At 36.9% G+C, this 23,554-nt stretch overlaps 2 protein-coding genes across 2 annotated transcripts in view; both read right to left on the reverse strand.

The window, feature by feature from the left end:
• Window positions 1-23,554, reverse strand: part of DST (dystonin) — a 504,672-nt gene that overhangs the window by 224,377 nt on the left and 256,741 nt on the right. Inside the window, 2 exon segments of the mRNA XM_012002056.1 lie at window positions 18,241-18,333; window positions 20,463-20,540. Coding sequence (XP_011857446.1) covers window positions 18,241-18,333; window positions 20,463-20,540 — 171 coding nt within the window.
• Window positions 10,697-11,979, reverse strand: LOC105555238. The gene has a single exon (XM_012002054.1). The coding sequence runs from the start codon at window positions 11,699-11,701 to the stop codon at window positions 10,904-10,906; it is 798 nt and encodes a 265-aa protein (XP_011857444.1). The 5' UTR covers window positions 11,702-11,979; the 3' UTR covers window positions 10,697-10,903.

The following is a 23,554-nucleotide window of genomic DNA, read 5'->3' on the forward strand; positions in this document are numbered from 1 at the left end:
TACGTACCACTCTTTATCCAGAGAAAGCCCTCACCAATTCCCATCCCATGCTACTCCTCCACTCATAATTTTCCTTGAGGAAGCCCCAGCTGATTCTGCCTCAGGGGTCTGTGTAAGGGACCAGACGATCTTCTGTACTTTTGAAAGTACTCCACACACACTGGTATAATAGCAGTACCTCTTGTGTGTCATTATTGTCTGTTGTTAGATCTTCTACCCCTCTAACACGTGAGCAGTATATCCTGAAAGATAATGTCTTATTCGCCTTAGTATTGCAATGCCTAGCTAGGGCAGTGCTTGGCACATTATAGATACTCAGTAAATATCCAATGAACAAATGACTTTATGATTGAGTTGGACACCTTGAGAATCTGCATTAATTCACTAAGGAGACCAGGATTCTCTTGGTCACTTCTGTTTTATCACATATTTCAAAGTCCCACTGGGGAGAAGTGGCTTTATTACCTATAGCAGACATGCAGCACACAACCAATCCACCCATAAAAATGTCACTAAACCAAATGGGTTTTGTTTGCTTATTATTTACAGAATACAAAACACACGTCTGACAACATTTTTCAAAAAACCTATTTTGGCACTGTGTAAAAACAACCAAAACCTAGTGTTTGTCCTACAAGTTCAAAGAGAGTGTAATGGAAGGTCAACATGCCTACATAAAACGTCTTATGTCATGAATCCAAGTGAACTCATTCTGGGCCTTGACAATCAAGAAGTCATCACTTCTATTTTACTTTTCATTTGTTTGTTTTTGAGACAGAGACTCGCCGTGCCACCCAGACTGGAGTGCCATGGCACCACCATGGCTCACTGCAGCCTTGATTTCCCAGGCTCAAGCAATCCTCCCACCTCAGCCTCCGAAAGCACTGGGATTACAGCCATGAGGCACCGTACCTGGCCTATTTTACCTTTTCACTTCACATAGGTAAGCTCAAAAACTGAAATAAAAATATTGAAAACTAAGCTCAGCCTAAAAAACATCACTACCAACAACCAAAAAACCCTCATACTCTTTCTTACATCTGCTTCTCTTTTTCCCTCATTACCTCTACTCTTACACACAACACTGATACTTTATCCCAAGTTTTCCCTTCTCCCTCTGGATAGAGCTGAGGCAACAGTCAATGACTGAAACACCAATAACTGTAACTAAAAGAAAAAGGTGCAGAGGATTGTGGGTGAGAATCCGCAGGAAGGGAATTTGGACAGGCAAAGTTCAAACCAAAGAAGAAAGCTTGACCCCTTCCAACAGTGCTGTCACCAGACACATGGCTGCTCATGGTCAGTCAGGGATGTAAAACAACGTAAGTTTTGTTTCACTGTGCAAGTGTGACCAAGTGCCTCATGGAGCACAGTCAAGCAATGTGAGCCACAGTCTCAAAAAACAGCTAAAAAACACAATAAATATGAGAGATCAAGCAGAATATTTTGCTCTGCAGTCTGGGAACCAAAGCAACCAGTACTGGAATTTTCAAAGCATAAAAGGATGAATAAACCCAACTTTTCTGAATCTTCTTTATGTTTGTTGGCTCATTCTACAAAACACTCAACTGCTAGTTTCTCACGCCCCTAAGGAAGATACTAAGTTAGTGCAAAAGTATTTGCAGTTCTTGCCATTACTTTTAATGGCAATTTATTCACACACGTAATAATATGAATATATTAGCTGTTCTAAGATTGATTTTTATAGGAAGAAGGGGGTCTTATATCTCCATTTTCTCTCTTCCCACTATCAACTTGAATCAAGGCAACTATTATCTCTACTCTAGATTGTTACCACTAGTCTTCAATGTCAATACCAACAACGCGTTTTGAAACACAGTTGTGAAACACCTCGAATAATATTGGGCTTCTACCTTCTTCTGGTACTAAGCCTCCATGTTTGGATTAGTACCAGCCGACTAACTAGTCTCGCTGTACCAAATATTATTATATTCTCATTCCCAAAACGGTGTGTTCTTTACTCCGCAGGTATGGTAATCCAAATTCAAGCAATTCTCCTCTTCTCCTATATGATCAAATCATATTAATATCAAGCTATATGAACAATATGTTCCCTCTCTCCTACAGTAGTTTGTTCAATCTACTTCTCCCTTTGGAACAGTTTCCCCATACTCAACATGGCCTGGCACTTATCAGGTGCTCAATAACTATCTACTGAATAAATGCAGAGCAGGAATAAAGGAAGTATTAAAGACAGAAAAAGTATGAAAGATCAGAAACACACTTAGAAAACAGTTTCCTGTTTTCATTTTGTATGAATGAGTTTTAACCCTGCCATGTAAACTTTGTCATTTCAGAAAATTAAAAGGTTTCCAATTAACCTCACTTTCCGATAATAGCAGAATACCCTTACCAATGCACAAAAGTGTCCAGTGGGGAACACAGGCCTAGAGACCACTCGGTGAGAACCTACGGTTGAGTAAGAAAGCTAAGTTTCACCTGAATCACTTATCTGAAAAAATTTCATGAATTTGACATTGTATAGAGCTTCAAAATGTCTTTTCAATAAAAGAAAACAAGCCAACATATCTCATCTTATAGCATACTGATTTCATTCACAGCTTATTACTAAATGACCCACTTACTGCTAAATGAATTGCAACAGCCTCACCCGTGTTAGTCAGCTGAATCTGTAAACGTGAAAGTCCTATGAGCAAAGTCAATGCCACCAGACAACTGGGCAACAGAAACACCCTATTTTTACAGATGCTGTCATGGTTATGGCATGCACTGAGTACACAAGAACTGTCAGCTCCAAAGTTGACTTGGATATTCCCCGAAAGCTTATTCACTTTTTTAAAAAGTATGTATCTTATTATTCCATACAAAGAAAATAATGCAATTTTTATTCTTAAACATTTTTAAATAACTACATAATTTACAGTGTTATCAAATTAACTATCTAAATAATTTATGTCAATAGTAGAAAAAGCAACATCTCTGAAGTTAAGAAAACAGAGATAGTTAAAGAAAGTTATATAATGAAAATTTTAAAAATCATGAGGATTCAAACTGAAGGAAAGCAGAGATATTTGGTGGATGCCCTCCTCTCACTACTGAACAAGCTGAGACTAAAAGAGGTGATGTTATTTGCCTAGGGTCTCACAGCATGCTAGTAGGAGACCTAGGATATGAACCCAGGTCTCCTAAATTCTGGCACAGAATTTATAAGAGAGGGGCATTTCTCCTTTGTGTTTAGAAAAGAAATCTATTCTTACAAGTCAGACTAATTTTTCTTCTGTTTCAGTAGCCACAGTCATCCAGTTTCCTCCCAGTGCACCTACTGCCAGGAAAATGGCTGCACATAGATAGGTCACGAAAGGGAATCCCCTGGGTTTGCCTCACTCCTAAAGGCAGACCCTTTTCACTGGAGCTTCTCAACTTCTATATTGGCAAAGGAGCTGATACACAGAACACTACACATTTTCAGAGGAAGATACAGTCCTGGATCTCTCAGATGAACTGGATGTCAGGGTCCATAAAAATTTTCCTCACTAGACCAGTTGTACCTCCTTAATCAACAGTCCCCACCCAATCCCCCCACCCCAGAGAGAAGACCAGATTTGCCTCTGGCATTATGTTCTCTTCCTCTCTGGTATCAGTTACTCTCAATAACGCCTTTGAAGTGTATCTGCACTAGTGAAGTGTAAATAACCAAAATGAGCTTCAAGAATTGGTTCCAGACCTAACTAAACTAAAGAGCTTCTGCACAGCAAAAGAAACTGTCAACAGAGTAAACAGATGATCTAATTTTAAAATGGAAAAAAAAAAAATTTGCAGACTATGCATCTGAAAAAGAACTAATATCCAGAATCTATAAGGACCTTAAACAAATCAACAAGGAAAAAACAAATGACACTTCTATTCATGTCCATTGCCCACGTTTTAATGATGTTGACACTTCTCAGAAGAAGTCATACAAACGGTCAAAAAACACATGAAAAAATGCTCAATATCACTGATCATTAAAGAGATGCAAATCAGAACCACAATGAGATACCATCTCACACCAGTCATAATGGTCATTATTAAAAAGTCAAGGCTGGGTGGCTCATGCCTGTAATCCCAGCACTTAGGGAGACCAAGGCAGGTGGATCACCTGAGGTCAGGGGTTCGAGAACAACCTGGCAAACATGGTGAAACCTCATCTCTACTAAAAATACAAAAATTAGCCAGGCGTGGTGGATGCCTGTAATCCCAGCTACTCGGGAGGCTGAGGTAGGAGAATCCCTTGAAGAGCAGAGATCACGCCACTGAACTCTAGCGTGGGCAACAGAGTGAGACTCCATCTCAAAAAAGTAAAAATTAAAATTAAAAAATAGTCAAAAGAATAATAGGATGTTGGTGTGGTTGCAGAGAAAAAGGGATGCTTATACACTGTTAGTGGAAATGCAAATTAGTTCAGTCCCTGTGGAATGCAGTTTGGATATTTCTCGAAGGACTAAAAGCAAAACTATCATTCAACCCAGCAGTCCCATTACTGGGTATATAACCAAAGGAAAATAAATCATTCTTCTAAAAAGACATCTGCACTCGTATGTTTATCACAGCACTAGTCACAATAGCAAAGACATGGGAATCAACTTAGGTGTGTGTCAACAATGGACTGGATAAAGAAAACGTGGTATATACAGCCATACATAGAGCACTACACAGCCATCAAAAAAAAAAGCAAAATCATGTCCTTTGCAAAAACATGGATGCAGCTGGAAGTCATTATACTAAGTGAATTAACACAGGAACAGAATACCAAAAACCACATGTTCTCACTTGTCAGTGACAGCTAAACACTGAGTATACACAGACACAGAGATGGGAATAACAAACACTGGGTATTCCAAAAGTGGGGATGGTAAGAGTGGGACAAGGGTTGAAAAACTACCTATCAAGTATTACATGACAGGATCATTGGAAGCTCCAACCTCAGGATTATGCAATATTTAACAAACCTGCACATGTACCCACTGAATCTTAAATATTTTTTTAAATGGTTCCTTCCAAGGGTATTTCCATTCCAACAAATTGACAGGGTTTTCATTGTTGTTTTTTTTTTATTTTTCTTTTAGTTTCATGCTACCTTGTCTAAGAAGGCTGACAAAGTTTTAAGCTAACTATGGAATTGGAAGAATACAGTCAGCACGCTGTATGACACATAATAGATACTTAGTAAATATCTGCTAAAGAAATGAGAGGATGAATGGAGATGGGATCACAGAGGGAGGGGAAGATGGCAGCCTATTCTGGTTATACAGAATGTTCTGTGTCTGAAGGAGAGAAAGACGTGTCCTGTTAAAAGTTTTGAAAACTTACAGAATTCTTTCTATTTACAGGATGGTCACAAAGTATTTCTCTTTTCTCCAGAAACAGAAGACAAAAAGATATATGTTACAAAGCACTTTACAGTCTCCTAAGTCTTTTTCACATATGTGACCTCATTTAATCCTCAAAACAAGAAACTACCCCAATTTTAAGGATGGGAATAATAAGACCTGCGTTGATGTAAGCCTTCTGACTTAACATCTTGTAAGTTCTCTTCCCCTGCTCTGCCAAGCTAAGTGATTCCCCATAACACTGCTGAGAGAGCTTTACCTATCCATGGACCACCTCCTACAGAAGCAGAAACTGATTTGTGGGACACACAGTGGATGTAGAAATGACAGTCAAGTGTTCTTCTGTGCGGAACACAAATCCCTATTGATTTAGAGACTCAGATACGAAAACACTAGCAAATGAAAATTCAATTCTTTCATATGTTTCTATTAAAATAAAAATAAGGATTATATTCTATTTCAGAGAGTGTAGATATTAGTAAGAATGAAAGCAGCAAGCCGGAGAAGGTGAAGCTCAGGATTCTTCTCCTACCTCATGAATTTCATTATTGCAAGAGTAAAAGCTTAACACTGGGAGGAAGATTGGTGCAAAGCTGTGGATGGCAGCAACTGGAATTCACTTCCTGTTCCCACTATTTTCTAGCCCTGTGACTTCTCTGGGCCTCAGTTTCTTCTTTTGTAAAATGAGTATAATAATAGAATCTTCTTGGTGTGAGAGACTAAGAGATACACACACACGGCTGAGAACAGTGCCTGCCCCACAGTGAATGGAGGCGTGTAAGAGGGTATTATATTTCTAAAACTCTTTTATTCACATCACTTGACACTATAGTCAAGCTAAAGCAAATTCCATATTGAATTTGTCAACACAGACAAATATTTCCAAGCCAAGATGTTTGTTTCCAAGGACAATTTCTTTAAAAATGTTTAAACTATTTTGGCAGAAACAAATGTAATCAACACATTTTTAGCATCTGCTTCCAAGTTAAAAAAAAAAAAAAAAGTGTGAAAATGCTTCACAAAATATTTTTAACTGTAAAGATGGCACAAACATTTTTAAAACTTTAACTGGTACAAACTGCCTATATAAGGGAGGGATGAAATAGAGAACAAAAGTAATTAATAAGTTGATAAAGTCCAAGTGCTAATGCTCTAAATTGATAACTACTTTGAACAAATTCTCATTTACTTATTTAAACAGGGGGGAAAAAATACCTTTTTTTGGAAAGCAAAGGATCCAAACTGTGTATGTCCTTCATTTAACTTAAAAGGCAGAGAAAGGCATCATAATGCTGATAGGGACCCAAATTCTATGCAATTATTCTAAAACTGTATTTTCACAAACTGGTTATGAAATCTAAATGACTAGAAATAGTCAAGAGAAATCAATATGAATGTTCATGTTTAAAGAAAGAGATAAAATGGTTCAGCAAGAAATGAGTTAGTCAATTATAGAATGAATGACCTTCATCTTCAAGATCTGTGGAGCAAGGCTAAACACATTCAGATTTTATCCTGGTCCTTGAATTCCAATCATAAATTTTAAAGTCTAAACTTCTTAAAAGAGTCGGTGAAAGAAAAAAATAATGAATAAATGTATTTCAGGTAGGTTGAACGTAATTCCTCTCACATTCTGAGATGGTTCTTAATTTTTTTCAAAGTTTTTTAAATACAAAAGCCAATGTAATAAAAATATTCAACTCTTCATTATTCAGAGACTGACAATGTATTGTGTACAACAGCCACACTCATTTCTTAACCTTCTCTCTTTGGTTTTTTACTTTAGGCCACTGCACTACTCATCAGCAATTCACCAAAGGATGGAAAGGAACAGAAATGCAGTTCAATTTTCATTACTTAATAGAGCCACCACATGTTTTGCTGAGAAGTTAAACTTACACTGATCATCATCCCAGGTGACTAATTCTCAAGTGACTAACTTTACAGCCATGGTCCCTGTCATTTGTTATGAACAAACAATGAGATATAATGCACAAGGAAAAGAGTTACATTTTACTTATCTCAGGGTGCCTAGTTTGGGTTCAATACATAATAAATGTTTGATAAAGAAATAAAGGAAGAGAGGGAAAGAGAGAGCAGGAATAACACTGGACAAACAAAAAGGCATATACTTATGTACATGAATTCACAGAAATTTAAAACTAGAAAGATGTATGTAGGAAAAGGAGGGTAAATTGCATCAGGTAAGAGTTCAGCCTGGCAGACAATTTTGGGTCAGATCAAAGCTGTACCACTCATTGTTAAGTGAGTTGAGTAAGCTACTTAACTTTCCTAAGACTCAGTTTCCTCATCTGTAAAGATGGAGCTCATAACAGAACACTTCTGAGACTTGCTCTGAAGATTAATGTAGTTGTGGAGTACTTCGAATATAGCAGGACTCAACAAATAGCATTATTATTAGCAGTAGGATCATGATCTAGTCCAGTATGCTCCTTTTATAGAAAATAAAACTGAGACTTAGAGAAATAAAGAAGACTGCCTAAGTCATGCAGCTCTCTGGTGGCAAAGCCTGACTAGAAGAACTTCGATTTTCTGCCTGCCAGGCCATAATCCACATTGCTTATCAGAAAACCTACATTAAGAAGAAAATGAGATGGTAAACGCTAAGCTAAGGTGATGCTGGTTCTCTAAATCTGGTGTGTTTTTAAAAACACATGAGCAGGTGCCTAAAACATATATAATACCGTCTCATGACAGAAGATATTTTGATTAAATTAAATCTCAAGCAAGGTGTTTTTCAATAAGCAATCTAGAGGATTCTTCTGCAGGGACCCTGGGGCCAGGCTTTAAGAAGTACTGCTGTAGAATAAGAAGAGTAAAAAGGTCCCTATCCAACATCCTGACCCTTAGAATCACCTACAGAGCACCCAACTGCAGGTGACATCCAGGCATCTATCTTTTTTGAAATATCTTCAGATGACTCTTACATGTATATGGTCAGATTAGAGAACCCACAGTCTATAGATGATGAAAACAACTATCTTTGCTAATATCAACTTAACAAAACTGGGAAGAGGTGGGATTTGTGAAACTAAAGAAAAAAGAATGTTTTCTGGAAAGAGCTCAAGGACAAAGGTAGGAAACCTTGTCACAAGGTACAAGGTGAGTCTTGGACAAACAGAAGATCCTTGAAAAAGGTACAAACACTGAGCTCATTACTCCTTGTCTCCCAAAACAATCTACCTTCTGCCACCTGTTTATAACATATCCTTCACAGATGACACTATTAACATCAATTCCTGCTCTAACTTTTTAGCAATCTCCCTTAAATTTCATTGACAGGCAAAACAAGTGGGATATCGTGCCATAATTTAACTCAGGTAATCTTATTTACCATATTGCCTTAAGGATTTATTTAACCTCTTTGAGTTTCCATTTTTTCATTCTGTATGTGAGGCATAGTCTATTTTGCCTATTTCATACAGTTGTTGGGATGATCAAATGACATAATGTGTCTGAAACCATTTTTCCAATTCCAAAGCAGTATACAAATCTAAGATACTCCTTTTTTACCTACTTATCCTAATAAAGATATAACATGTTGATAACATTTATATGCAGCAGGAAGGGCTGGATGAGTGGCCTCCACAGAGTCCCTTGAGCCAAGAAGACCACTCTAGGTCAGCGTGTCATTGCAACAACTCAAAGGGGAGGTAGACTGAGAATGATGAATGTCACAGGACTAGGGGAGATCAAGTCAGGTTAAAATAAGTTCAAAAAATTGTACACTATTCTATTTAGAAGTTAACTCGAAAGTTGAGTCCAACCCTACATGCAACTCAGAGCAAAAACTGATCACATAGGGAAGCTATGAAAAAGAGCAAACAAAAGGAATGTTGGTTACTCGGCCATTTCCGGGATGAAATGCCAATGAAGCGGCTGGAAGCTCTCATTGGCTTCCAGCAATCTCACTAATTCTCCAATGAAAAATATAGAATCCCATGCAAGATAAAGAGTTACGTGGAAGTTTCCAACCAAAGATAAAGAGACAGAGTCAAACAACTCCAAGGTAACAGGAAGAATGTCCTAAGAGGAATAGCTAAACTGTTGATTTTGACTCTTTGTGTGCCACAGAATAAACAAATAGTCTTTATCTGAACTACAGGGGCATGAGACATCAAACCCTTCAGAAAAAATAATGACTACCCATCCAGCTTTGACCAGGATGATGTCAGGCTTTATATACATTGCATCACAGTTATTTCACAAATCTGATCGGTCAGTTTGTGACTTATTTCCACATATATTTTCCATTGAAGGAAAGGCTAATGTACCACTAAGGAAACAGATTATAAAAATTTCCATTAATGCAAAAATGTACAGCTTACTTGAAGCCAAATTATGCAAGAAAACAGCTGGAAAACATACGTGAAATTAAACCAACTGCTTATATTCATAAACATATAGTAGTCAAGTAGTTTTCTTTTGCACTGGCCTTTATGCCAGAGCTACATAGATAATGACACAGACTGAATGTTTTCTTTTTAAAATGTAACCACTGTAAAATACAAACAGAACTGATGACATAATATTGGCAAGGTGTAGCAGAGTATATAAACAGGACACCTTCAGGAGAACTCAGCCACCAAGGTCAGTGATGATGGCGTACACTAAACCTCATAAAACCTCATTCTATCATTATGCAAATGATCTCTGCTCATTGATACAATGACCTTGCCAAGAATGATTAACATCACAAATACTCTTTATGTTCAGATGTTTTATTAAAAGATAAAGTTAGGAATAGCTTAAAGAAAAAGCCATCAACTCCTCAGTAGTAAGAGGTTATTTGGATAATACATTTCTTGAGCAATTAATAAATACCTATCTAATTATACTTTAAAGACAAGTAAAAACCCCAGATAAGTAACTTCCCTAAAGCTAAATATCAGTATCAGGAATAAAGATCTAAACTTCCTGGCAGTCTGTGTCATTTTCAAATTCCTATGGCATGCTACCCTAACAATTTCTGATTTTAGACTGGGGCTGGGGAATAACATAAAGGAAGAGAAAAGACGTGCCCTGACCCTCAAAACATAAGCACAGAATTGACAGCAATTATGTGAATGTTTCTGCACATGAAAATCAACAAAGAACCAGAATCTGGCTTTCCAAACTTATGAATCAGCAAGTCGGTATTGACTGATAATTTTACAGTATCCTATTATTTGTTACAAAGCTATTGTCTTCTCATGACTATTTTCTAATTGAACTTTTACCTACAGTCCAACTAAGTTTCCACAGGCTATTCCACAGGCAAAGTCAAGAATCATGAACTAGAAAAATTTGAAAGATATGCACTCTCTTACTGTAGTGCTTTTTAAAGTCTTCCACCAATAATGAAAATGTACAGGATTTTTAGATTAAAGTGGGATCAAAGAATGTGCACAGCACAAAAATAAAACCATAATAATCAAACCTGAGGCTACAAATAAAACACAATGAAACTCTACGGCTTTTACATGCACTAATATGAAAACAACTTTATGAAAGACAAATTAGATGTGAGTCTGATGGAGCACCTGAAATACTTACTTACTTGAACTCAGACTCCACATTTCACTTACCTCATTTCCATCTGTGTCCTTAGAAACAGAGGACACACTAGTATAAAGGGAATGGCATCTCTTTTTTTTAAACTGAAAATGCTGTGTTGCATGAGGGCAAAATCTCTCAGTGTTTTGCTTTTCTTGTATACTGCTATAACTTTTTGATGGGTCTTCAGCAAACCCACTTTTTTCGAGAGATCTTTCTATACTCGAGGGAACAGAGCTTAAGCTGGCTGCCTTTCGAAAAGAAAAAACATCAGTTTTTTCCTGGAATGTTATTTCGCTTGTGTTGACATCATCTAAATGCTTCTTCCTCTTTGCGCAATATGGAGTGCTGTCTTTTTCTGAAATCCTTTCATCCAGTTCACTAACTTTTACTTCTGTTTCACTGTCTTCAGCAGGAGAAGTATTCACATGGTCAGACCAACTGCTTACAGCACTCGGCAGAAGTTTCTGTTTAACACTGTCAGCTACAACTTCTGTCTTCTTTTGCTGAATACCATCTCCCAGGGCAGAGTGTAGGGTAACAGATTCCTGCTGTACCAGTCCCCTGGATAAAGGAGCTGGCTGTTCTTTTGAAGGCTGACTGCTGCTCTTCTTCTTGTCTTCATTTTCATTGTTTGCCTTAACTGACTCTTTGTCACCTCCAGTTTTCTTGATTGGTTTTCTTCTGAAGTATTTTCTTCCAGGAGAGTATTTTTCAGGGTTCAAAGGAGTTTTGGCAGGATCTACATATTGTTCTTCCTTCTCAGCTCTTACACATCCACAGACATTCCCCATTTGATTTGTAGGAGATCACAGCTCCACAATTTCACTCATTTCAAAATCCAGAGCTTACTTAGATCCTCTCCATTAAGTCTGAAAATTCCACTCTGACGTCTGTTCCACACAGACTTCATGACCATCCTCTTCAGTCTGAGGCCATTTTGCTTATGAGAAAGGCACACACAAGAAATGCTGTGGCATCCTGCCCAGCCGGTCCCTGTGTCTCATTAGACACTGTGGCTTATTTCTGGCCACCAATCCTCTTAGACAAACATTACTGTTCACTGTCAAATTACAACACTGATGAGCTCGCAAGGCAAACCCTTAGCTTCACTGTATGAGAAGATTATGACTGTTTTTAACTTTCAGTTTTCTGAAATGCAGATACACTAACGAAGTTTGCACTTAACCTTTGAAACTATCGGTGGTTCAACGAATGAGAGCAAACAGAAAGCAAATACCAGTCAGGAGAGATTTGGGAAAGTGCCCTTTAAATTTAGTTTCAAAGTGCCTTTCAAATTGAACTTCAGAGACTCTCTACCCTCTACCACATAATTTTTTTTTCTTAAGAAATATCAACTAATTTTAGTACTTGCACACAAAGAAACAAACCAAAAGCTCAAAAATCTCTGTAAATTATATTAAGACTCTTATTCAAAACAAGTCATAAAAAATAACAAGATGATTCAATAGCTAGCAGGAGAGATAAGTGGTAAATGCTTAGAATTCTCTAATAAAATTGTTTCTAAAAAATCAATCTTTTAAAATAGTTTATAAGACTTTTCAAATAATATAAATTTCCAAGCCATCACTTCATCTAATTATTAGGACTTTAATGTGAGCAAATAGATAAATTATGTAATTTAAAGCATGAAACACTTAGCAAAAGGAAATATATGTGCATTCATATATATATACACACATATATATATATGCAGTTAAACTTTATATGTAACTTTTATAATTATACCCTAGTTAAATATTATACAGTTTTTATGAGGGACTTGCTGGAAAAATAATGAGTCAGCATGAAACTTGATTATCCAAGGTGTGCATATTTCTAACACTTAGTCATAGACATGGTTAAAAAAAAAAAATAGAATGGCATGAAATGGATTTACACGTAAGCAGAAATCATTTCACTATTAAAAAAATTAGTAATTGCCTTTCACTAGGTAGTCTTTAGACTGATCAAAAGATGGAACTCATTATATTTTACTAAGTAAGAATATTCAATTAGTCAAGTTTGCAATGATACCGCAGATGTCTGTCAATAACAGATCCTGCATTGTAAAATTTTCCTTATTCATTTAAAAACATCCTCCAGTAGCAAAAACTGAATATCCCAGAAGACAAGCTGGTAAAAATAAGGTCTCAGATTTTTTTTGTTTTTAACTTGATTTTCAATGTATTCAAAGGCAACGAGTGGTACCTTATTCAAGAGAATATAAATGTATAATCGCTGGTATTTGTACTAAAATGATGGAAAGGCAACCAGTGATCTGCACTTCCCCAATCCTTCCCTCCATCTCCACTGATGAAGTTTAGATATTTGTCCCCTCCAAATCTCATGTTGAAAATGTGACTCCCAATGTTGGAGTTGGGCCTAGTAGGGGGTGTCTGGGTCATGGAAGCAGCTCCCTCATGAACGGCTTTGTGCCATCCCCACAGTAATGAGCTCTTACCCACTTAAGAGTTAGTTGTTTGAGGCCAGCAATAGTAGTTCATGCCTGTAATCCCAGCTCTTTGGGAGGCCGAGGCAGGTGGATTGCTTGAGGTCAGGAGTTCAAAACCAGCCTGGCCAACATGGTAAAATCCTGCCTCTAATAAAAATACAAAAATTAGCCAGACATGGTGATGCATGCCTGTAATCCCAGCTACTTGGGAGGCTGAGGCAGGAGAATCACTTGAACCCAGGAAGTGGAGGTTGCAGTGAGCCAAGATTGCGCCACTGACTGCACTCCAGCCTGGGTGAGAGTGAGACTCCGTCTCAAAAAAAAAAAAAAAAAAAAAAAGAGTTAGTTGTTTGAAAAAACCTGGTACCTCCTACCCCTCCTCCTCCTTCTCTCTCTCTCTCTCTTACCATGAGACAATCCTGCTTCACCCTTTTCTTCCACCAATACTAAAAAATTTCCTGAGACCTTATCAGAAGCAGATGCCAGGACCATGTCTCTTGTACAGCCAGCAGAACCGTGATGATTCAAATAAAGCTTTTTTCTGTTCTTTATAAACTATTCAGCCTCAGGTATGCCTTTACAGCAACACAAAATGAACTAATACACCTGCCAAACTCAGCAGCTGTCCATTTCTAGGCCATATACACTGCTACCTCTCCCAGAAATAGCCCAACTTAGTCTGCCTGGTTACTGGCATTCATCTTTCAAAACCTATCTCTAACATCTGTGAAAATGTCCCATATTCTCTAAAACCATCCCGATCCCACTACGACGCTCCTTTCCCATACAATTCTATTTTCATTTATTTCATCAATAATATTCATCACCTTATGTTATAGTTAATTTCATGTATACTCTCCCAATAAACAGAACAATATACTTCATTACCTTAGTATCTCTGGATCTAGCATGTGGTGGCTAATGGTATAGGATTACTGTAATGATAATGCTTACCTTCAGAAAGCCTGACTGAAAAATAGATTCCATTTATGATGCTACAACAAATATTGTTAAAATAAAACAAATTGGTCTTTTGAAATCGCTTCCATTATTTATGTAAAGGAGAGTGAAAAAGGCTGAGAGTCACTCTGAGTGAGGATGATTACCACTCTTACAAATCTTTGTATCTTGGCATAACAAAAAACAATTCTAATCTCAAGTTATTGTAGTACTAAAAAAAATTATTTCATTTAAATAAGAGAGAACACTTCCATTTAACCAAAACATAGATGCGTTCCATTCCAAATAGACCTTGGTCTAATTTAAAAATATTGGTGATAATTTGTTATATTATCTTATAATTGAAGCCCTAAAATACAATGGATTCTAGAACATTATGCCACAGGATATTAGAAGCAATTTTTTTTTTTTTTTTTGAGACAGAGTTTTGCTCTTGTTGCCCAGACTGGAGTGCAATGGCGTGATCTCAGCTCACTGCAACCTCTGCCTCCTGGGTTCAAGTGATTCTCCTGCCTCAGCCTCCTGAGTGGTTGGAATTACAGGCATGTGCCACGACGTCCGGCTAATTTTATATTTTTAGTAGAGACTGGGTTTCTCCATGTTGGTCAGGCTGGTCTTGAACTCCCAACCTCAGGTGATTCGCCTGCCTCGGCCTCCCAGAGTGCTGGGATTATAGGTGTGAGCAACCGCGCCCGGCCTGCGAAATTTCTTTTGGTACTTCTGTGACTAGTCTTCCTCTCTCCTCCAAAGGCAGCTGAACCCAAAAGGGCTCTCTTAGTACACAATTCCTTTTTGAAGACTTTTGCTTTAAATTCTCTCAAACTCAGCCTCTAAATACATGCTTCTACCCCCCAATCCTTCTGCACATTTTGGCTTGTTATTTTCTAGTCTCTGCTCCCAGGAGTTTGGGTCTCCAAGGTCTTCTTTCTAGATGAAACTATTGACCTATACTCCACCTTAATTTTCTTGTGGTCTCTAGTGGCATTTCATACTGCTCACCATTCTTTCTACTTGAAATTCTCTTCCCTTGTTTTCGTCAGTACATTTTCCTATTATTTCATTCATCTCTCCAAATGCTTCTTTTCTCTTTCCTCAGCAGAATCTTCTCCTGCACCCATAACCATGGGCCTTCTCCAAATTTCTATCCTTAGCTCTCATCTCTTCTCCATTTGTGCTCTTCTTTTGGGTCCCCTGAAGATTCCCTCTTTATGACAAAAACAGTGATCACTTGTGTAGTGATAACTTCCCCAAGTTTATATCTGTACCTCTGGCTTCTCAGCTCCACTCATGTCTCCAACTGCTCAGTAGACAGATGCACAGGATATCCCATCATCCCATCAAGCCTGCCCAGAAGGTCATTGCTTTTCCCCTTGGCATCACTCCCATGTCTCTCAGTAGCCTACTGTTTCTTAATCTCTCAAGCTAAAAAGTTTTGTTATCTTTAATAAATCCCTTTCCTTCATCCTCTATGCCCTGTGTTCAAGTCCCTTTCTTTCTTCCTGCAAAGTGTGATCTCTTCTATTCAATTTTGCATCCCAACTGAGTCCTGACCTTTATCACTACCTCAGCTTCACAGCTTATCTCTCTTACTATGGACTCTGCTTATTTCTAGATATTTTACATAGAACTAATGGATGTTGTTTCCTAAAACACACTTTTTAAAATTTAGCAAAATTTAATTGAGCGAAAAGCAATTTGGGAATCAGGCAGCCTCCAAATCAGAATGGATTCAGAAAGACTCTAGCACAGGTCCTGTCATTGAAAAAGATTTATGGACAGAAAAAGGAAAGCGATGAACAGAAACACATTTTTTTTAAGCTCAGAGTAGTAACATGACTTACCCACTGGCATCACAACAATAAGTAAAAGAGCCAAGAACGAAACTTAATTCTGCCTCCCTCCAAAGCCTGAATGCTTTCCATTGCCCCAGTGATCCTTGGTCTAACATTCAAAATTCAGACACAGCCTACCTCACCAGCTGGTGGTGAAGTGATTGATTCTCTGCAGTAGGTCTCTGACTTTCCCAGCTGGGGTTCTTGCAGTTTCAACACTACTAAAAGCTCTAGGATCTGACCCACTTAGGGCTAATTAAATGATCCCCAACAAAGCCACTGAAGAACTCCATATGAAATCAGCTTTTTGGTCGGTTCTACTTAGACTTTACACAGTTCTGATAACAAGGTCTGGTTCTGTGCTTCATGCCAAATTATTGCATTCATTTAGGTTCAATATATTTGATCCCCTAAGGATAGAGTCTTCCAGTAATGGGATCTCTCAGTCCTTTGGGGTCCTAGCTTCGAGTTCTGGTTGCTGGCTCTTCTTGACATTAATAGCCCAGCTAAGTGGACATCCACCTGTATTAGCTGCCCTGTAGTCTGGCTGGCTAACACCTTTTCCTTCAATTACCTGGATCTCCATGAATGTCCTTCTGCTGAAACTATTCAGTTGCCTGTTCAGGTCCTAGACCTACCTAGACTCTGCTTCCTGTAACTCTCCATACCTGTCAAATCTATCCTGTTCCAACGAGCCCCCCAGGTACATTATTCTCCACCATTTGACTACATAACCTGTATTTCAGCCAATTTTTTTTAAAAAAAATTTTTTTGAGATAGTGTCTTGCTCTCTGGTCCAGGCTGGAGTGCAGTGGCACAATCTCAGTTCATTGCAACCTCCACCTCCTGGGTTCAAGAGAGTCTCCCACTTCAGCCTCCCGAGTAGCTGGGACTACAGGCGCATGCCACCACACCTGGCTAATTGTTTGTAATTTTTAGTAGAGACGGGGTTTCACCATGTTAGCTAGGATGGTCTCGATCTCCTGACCTTGTGATCTGCCCGCCTCAGCCTCCCAAAGTGTTGGGATTACAGGTATGAGCCACCGTGCCTGGCCTTAAAAAAATTCTTACTCCTCACCAGATTTGTTTCAAAACCCCAGGTCCTTTTTGAAGCTGGCAAGGGATCTCTTCCTCCTTCAAGATCCAACTGTTCAGTAATCAATCAGTAAGATGTACTGAGTGCCTACTGTGGGTCAGGCTCTGTGCTTGTACACACAACATTTCTGGGGTTTTTTTTATAATTTAAACTTTTATTTTAGATTCAGGGGGTACAAGTGCAGATTTATTACATAGGTATATTACATGATGTTGAGGTTTGGGGTACAGATGATCCCATCACCCAGACAGGGAGCACAGTGCAGAAGAGGTAGTTTTACAGCCCATGCCCTTTTTCCCCTCCTTCCCACCTCTAGTAGCAGAACAGTTCTTGAGCAGACCAGCAGTTAGTAAACTAAAGCAAGTTCTAAAGTTAGGAATCTCCTTAAATCAAATGAAGACTCTTTCTAATGTATCATTTCCCCAAAACTAAATCAAAATCGGTCCTCAATTGGCTCAGGTTTATTAGATAATAATTCAGTCAACAAATATGTACTTTCCTCAAATCTAAAGAGAGAAAGCACAGCTCTGCAAAAAACATGAAGACTTTTCTTCTACTTCACATCTCTTTATAATTATACTGCCATCTAGTGTCCATCAAAGGAGGAAAGAGTTGACATAGCTAAGAAACTGTATTAATAAAAAACATTCTAAATAAGGACTAATCATAAACATTTAAGTATCTAAAACAGGTAATACTTCCAATGAGCAAAAAATATGTGTCTCCAGTCAACAAAAAGAAATATGTCTTCCAATTCTGAGATTACAAACATTGTCTTTAAAACTATATTTAAGTTTATCAAGAACAGGAAACTAGTTGTCAGATTCACAAGCAGCATGTTGCTTAAAAGAACAATTCAAATATATTGCTTAAAGAAAGAAGTTTGAAATTTATTTTTCTTCCATAGAACATGAATGTGTCATTCACCCTTCATATGAACCACCTGAAAACTAGCAATTAGAAGCTGAAATTAAGAAAATTTGGGCTTACCTGAAAGTGCAAAATTATTGTCCAGATTAATCCCAAAGTCAATTTGGGATTTCCATCTGTTATGTCATCATTTCTAATATTCACTAATTTCACCTGTTTTGTATGTGAAGAAGAGATAAAACCAACTGTTTATCAAACCTGAACCAGTTATCTTTACCTACATAAAAGCACTTCTAAATTATACGAAGAAAAAAATTGAATAATTTAAATACCAGTAGTCAACTACTGTTTTACCCTTATTCTCAATCATTTTATATTACAAATTATACGATAACAACAAAGAAAGAGCAAGTATTATTGCATTCTTGTCTTCCACTGGCAGACATCTCCAACCCAACCCCCAAACCTATACAATAGGGACTGGGCTGCACAGCAGGAGGTAAGTGGGCCAGGAAGCATTACCACCTGAGCTCTGCCTCCTGTCAGATCAGCCACAGCATTCGATTCCTATAAAGGTGCAAACCCTATTTGTGAACTGCGCATTTGAGGGATCTAGGTTGCGCACTCCTTACAAAAACCTAATGCCTGATGATTTGAGGTGAAACCGTTTCATGCTGAAACAACCCCCACTACCCCCACCACCCAGTTCATGGAAAAATAGTCTTCCATGAAACCAGTCCCTGTTGCCAAAAAGGTTGGGGACTGCTATTCCAGAGCAAGTACTAAAAGCATTCACTTGTCAATACAAAAGTACAACTCCTCAAGTGAGAAGTCCTAAATACTTGAGATCTTAAAATTAGAAATAATTTTGTCTTTTAAAAATAAACTTTATTTTACTCTTACGATTAAGTATGAAACTATTCTAACAATTCTAACAACTTTCTCAAATTTCCATTACAAGGTTTTAAAATAACTAGCATTATCTTGCTATCAATATGCCATAAATATATAAGTCACTGAGCATTTCGAAGGCTGTTCAAATATTTTAAAATAATATAATACTCAGACTTAAAGCTTATCAACTGTCAAACTGTGCATTCAGGTAAATAAATCCAATGATGATCCATTTACTTCCTGGACAAAATCATTTAATATCATGAATTTAAATACTGAGAATTATATACTATGATATTTAACATTTTACTTCTTGGACAAAACACTGCCAGAAAACATTTCAGAAGTATCCTTCTGGAATCTTCCACGAGAATGATGAACAATGAGCAAACATGAATATATTTAAGCACTGAGGATTTAGTAGTATTTAATAGGGAAAAGCATCTTAATGTTCATAATATTGATGAATAATAATGAAGAAATAATAAAAGCTAGTGTTTACCTCTCCCTCTCTCCCTTGCCTTTTTTTTTTTTTGAGACAGGGCTCATTCTGTTACCCAGGCTGGAGTGCAATATTGCAATCATGGCTCACCACATCCTCAATTTCCTGGGCTCAAGTGATCCTCACGCCTCAGCCTCCCAAAGTGCTGAGATTACAGGCATGAGCCACCACAACCAATCTCTACCTTTTTTTCAAACTATTAAAAAAACAAAATTGTTGCTGTCCCCTCTGACTCTCACTGTCTTCAATAATTTTCAACTCTCCTACATTCTTTTTCTACCAATTGAAAAAATTACTAATATTTTGGCTTATGACACTATAATAGGTAATGCCATCAAATCAAGATCATATCCAATATATTATTAATTCTTTTCCATGATTTCTCCCGATACCTCAAGCAAGTTGGGGGCTATTGTCAGAAATGCTGTTATATCTTTACTCATAAATTATCCAATATTATCTACTTATAAAAAACAAAATATTGCCTTATTACTACTAAGTATGAAAAATGCTTACACTTAATTAAAAGTATTATATAAAGTATTTTTATAAAAATTGACTATTTTTATATATCAAGTATAAAAAATAAAGTATTGCTTCCCCACAATTAAGAACTGTTCATAGGCATTCTTAACATTCTATTGCTACTAAAATGTCAGTAACTTCCTAGGCAAATGCAATCCAATTCAAACAGAAAGAAAATCAGTTGTTCTTATATAGATGGAAATGTAGTCACTTATAATTCCTCTGGGCTTATCCCTACTACTAACTTCTTTTCTTAGGAGCAAATGTTTAAAAACATTTTTAAATATTTGCTTCACCAAAGCACAAGATTACTGGTTATAATTCACAGGTAAATTTAACCTTGTCATTCCTTGACATGTTTCTACACAGATGTATTAGTAACATATGTTTATATGATTATAGTATTTTCAAAACATCATACCTGGCGTCTTTTCAAATAATCAAGTGCAATCTGTACATTCTGTAGTCTGTGAAAACGCATCCGACCTTTTTCTCTGGGCTAAGAACAGAAAAATGCAGGTATAAAAAAGAGTTTCTGTTATCACAGACCATGCTAATTTAAATATACTTTCTGTTCATCTTAATATATCAAAACAGTATTTACCGTTTAGGTAAGGCCATAAGATTTTCTAAGAAGTTTTTAATGTCTTTATATTGTCTGAGATTGAATGTAAACTATTATGGATTTTTTTGCAAGTATGTTTTATTTAAACATATACTTTATGACAACTTTTTTTATTTAAACAAAAGGAAAGAGAAAATGTCACAGAGCATATAGATTTTTAATATTTGGTAATAAAACAATGCTAGCCTACAATTATTTAGCCATGGAGGCACAAAAATAATTAAATATCATTCATCATTTTACCTTCTTATTGAACACTATTAGCAAGAGTGTTTTACAACTGTATATATACACACACACACATATATACATATGGCATATTAATGAAAATGAGATAAAGTAGCATGCAGTTAGTATAAAAATCACCAAGAAGGAGAAAGACAGAGAAGGTTTACTTAGCCATGATAGAGAAAGAGAGAAAACCAATTAAAACCATATATTTCCTCTTTATTTTATTTTAGCTTTTTCACAAAAGTGGACACTATGATAATCAGAAAGGACTCTATACTCGTTTTACTCTACTTGGGGATGGACACAATTATTTTCTCAGTCTCAGCAAAAGTGACAGACGAGAATTATTTTCCTTAATGCCGTTTCCCTTAAGAAACGTTACAAGTTAGCATGAAGGAAAACATAAGGAAACAGGGCTGAGAAATGCTTAGAAAAAAATACAAAGAATGGAGCTGAAATTTATCACATAAAATCTTCCAAAGGGAAAAAAGAAAAAAGACAATTGACAGTTTGGCTTCTTCAGTATGTATAGGTTGCTGAAGTCAAAGGTGCCATAATAAAACAGACAGCACACTACAGAAGGAAAGGTAAGTTCTGCATAACAAGTAGAAATGATGTTGATAAATTTACCCACTGGATCCAACAAAAGCACAATTTCCAGTAAAATCAAGGGGCACCAGGTATGTAGAAGACAAAAGAAGCAGCACGTCTGTCTTGCAAAGGTAGGCTGCAGTCAACTAAGAGTCATGGAGATTAAACAGCTCTGTGAGTTCTATTGGGATACTGGATTTTTAAATCTCCCTTTTAAATACATGAGATACATTAGAGAGGTAAAACATGTCCATCAAATACCTATTGCCAACAGGTGTGGTTTAAAGCAGAAACTTAAATACTAAAAAAATTTCCCTAAGTTCTTTCATAAAAAGCAATAAATAGTTGCCATGTTTGAAATATCACTTCCAGAAATTGAATGAATTTGCACAAAAATTTGTAGACTTGTAAAATTTCTATGTTTATATACAATGTATATAAAATTGTTTAACTAAAATGCCATCATGTACTTTAAGTCTGTTTAATTACCATGCAGTGCACAGTAATGTATACATAATTCAATCATTTTTAGCTCTCTGAAGGTAATTTAAAGAGAAAATATTTCCTTTGTCCAGTTTTTTGGTACACACACATCTATCTCAATGTGGGTTTTGGTCCTTTCTATGCTTTCTAAAAAGGAGCCTGAACCCAGGAGTTACTTCTCTATCAGGTTAGCGCTCACCGCATGGGAACGGCTAGGTTAGTCAAGTTATGGGGGCGACACCTACCCCCTTATCCTCATCCTCCACATCCTCATGCTGTTCATATTCGCATGCTTCTGTTGCACTCACCAATCGTAAGGTCTTCAAAAAATCTCGCTCCCTTGGCTAATGAATATAACAGACAGAAGATAGGACAGCAAAGACACAAGACAGACCAGAAATGAAAAGAAGAGCATGAACAGAACATAATGAAGGAGAACAGGTAACAAGAAGGGGAAGTAATGTTCACAAAAAGAAAAAAAAAAAAAATGACACCTGCGGAATGGGTTAGATCATTTTTCAGAAAGCAATGTTTATTTTCTTGCTATTTGTAAGTCTTTTAATATGTGGTTATATTATGCATCCAACTTCTGCTAAGCAAAAAAACCCAAAGGTAAAAAAGAAGCAAGAACAAAAATAGTATTTTAATTATAGAACTGATTATATAAGTGAAGTAATCGAAGTGCTTCAATCTCAAATTCACGTCATTTGAAGTTTGAAAATGCTTAGGAATCTAACCAAAACTTCTTTTTCAGGCAGAATTCACAGCTCAAAAGATGAATGTTGCAAAAATCTGAATAGTCTGCACTGAAAACACACTGGTCCTATGCAGAAAAGATTACACGTTCTTCAAAATAAGAAAGTTAAAACTTACCAAGGTATCTCCTGAAAGAACCTCTAAAAGAGAAATCAAATTGTGTCCATCCCTTAAGTCTTCATAGAGATCATTCACATGCTTTCGAACCTACAAAGAGAAAAGCAAAATTTGGGGTCCGAGAACTCAGAATCATCCTAAAAAGGAGACAAGTAGAAAACATTCCTCACATGGTATTCATTCACACACTTATTTTTAAATTTTTAAAACGCTTATTACTTAAAAACTAAATTTAATTTAAAAACTTTAAAAAGTGAATTTCACATTAATAATTCAAAAAGAAAATTCAAATTATTACATTTTTAATACACTAGAAAAAACATAAGCCTGGACTACTACATGGGGTTACAATTCTTCAAATACGGGCAATGCCCTGACTTTATTCATGATTCCCGATACAGCGGCCAGTGCCACCTTAACAAGAGGGTAGAGTTTTCACCCCCGCAGTTGAACTTCTAGCCCAAAACAGGATCAAGGATGCAGAGGAACATTTTTAGAAATCCATAGACGTGAGCTGGGTGAAGGGTACACGAGACTCTACATATCATTTTGTCAATATCCTATGAGCCTATAATTATTTCAAAAAAATTTTTTGAAATCCATCCGTGTCAGGTTAGAAGGCCTCTGTCCAAACCCTCCTCTGCACAATATAAGTCTTCTTATAATGGAAGATTTTCGTAAATAGCACAAAATCAACAGTCAACCTACAA

Source organism: Mandrillus leucophaeus, unplaced genomic scaffold, assembly GCF_000951045.1.
Source record: "Mandrillus leucophaeus isolate KB7577 unplaced genomic scaffold, Mleu.le_1.0 Scaffold676, whole genome shotgun sequence".
Taxonomy (NCBI): domain Eukaryota; kingdom Metazoa; phylum Chordata; class Mammalia; order Primates; family Cercopithecidae; genus Mandrillus; species Mandrillus leucophaeus.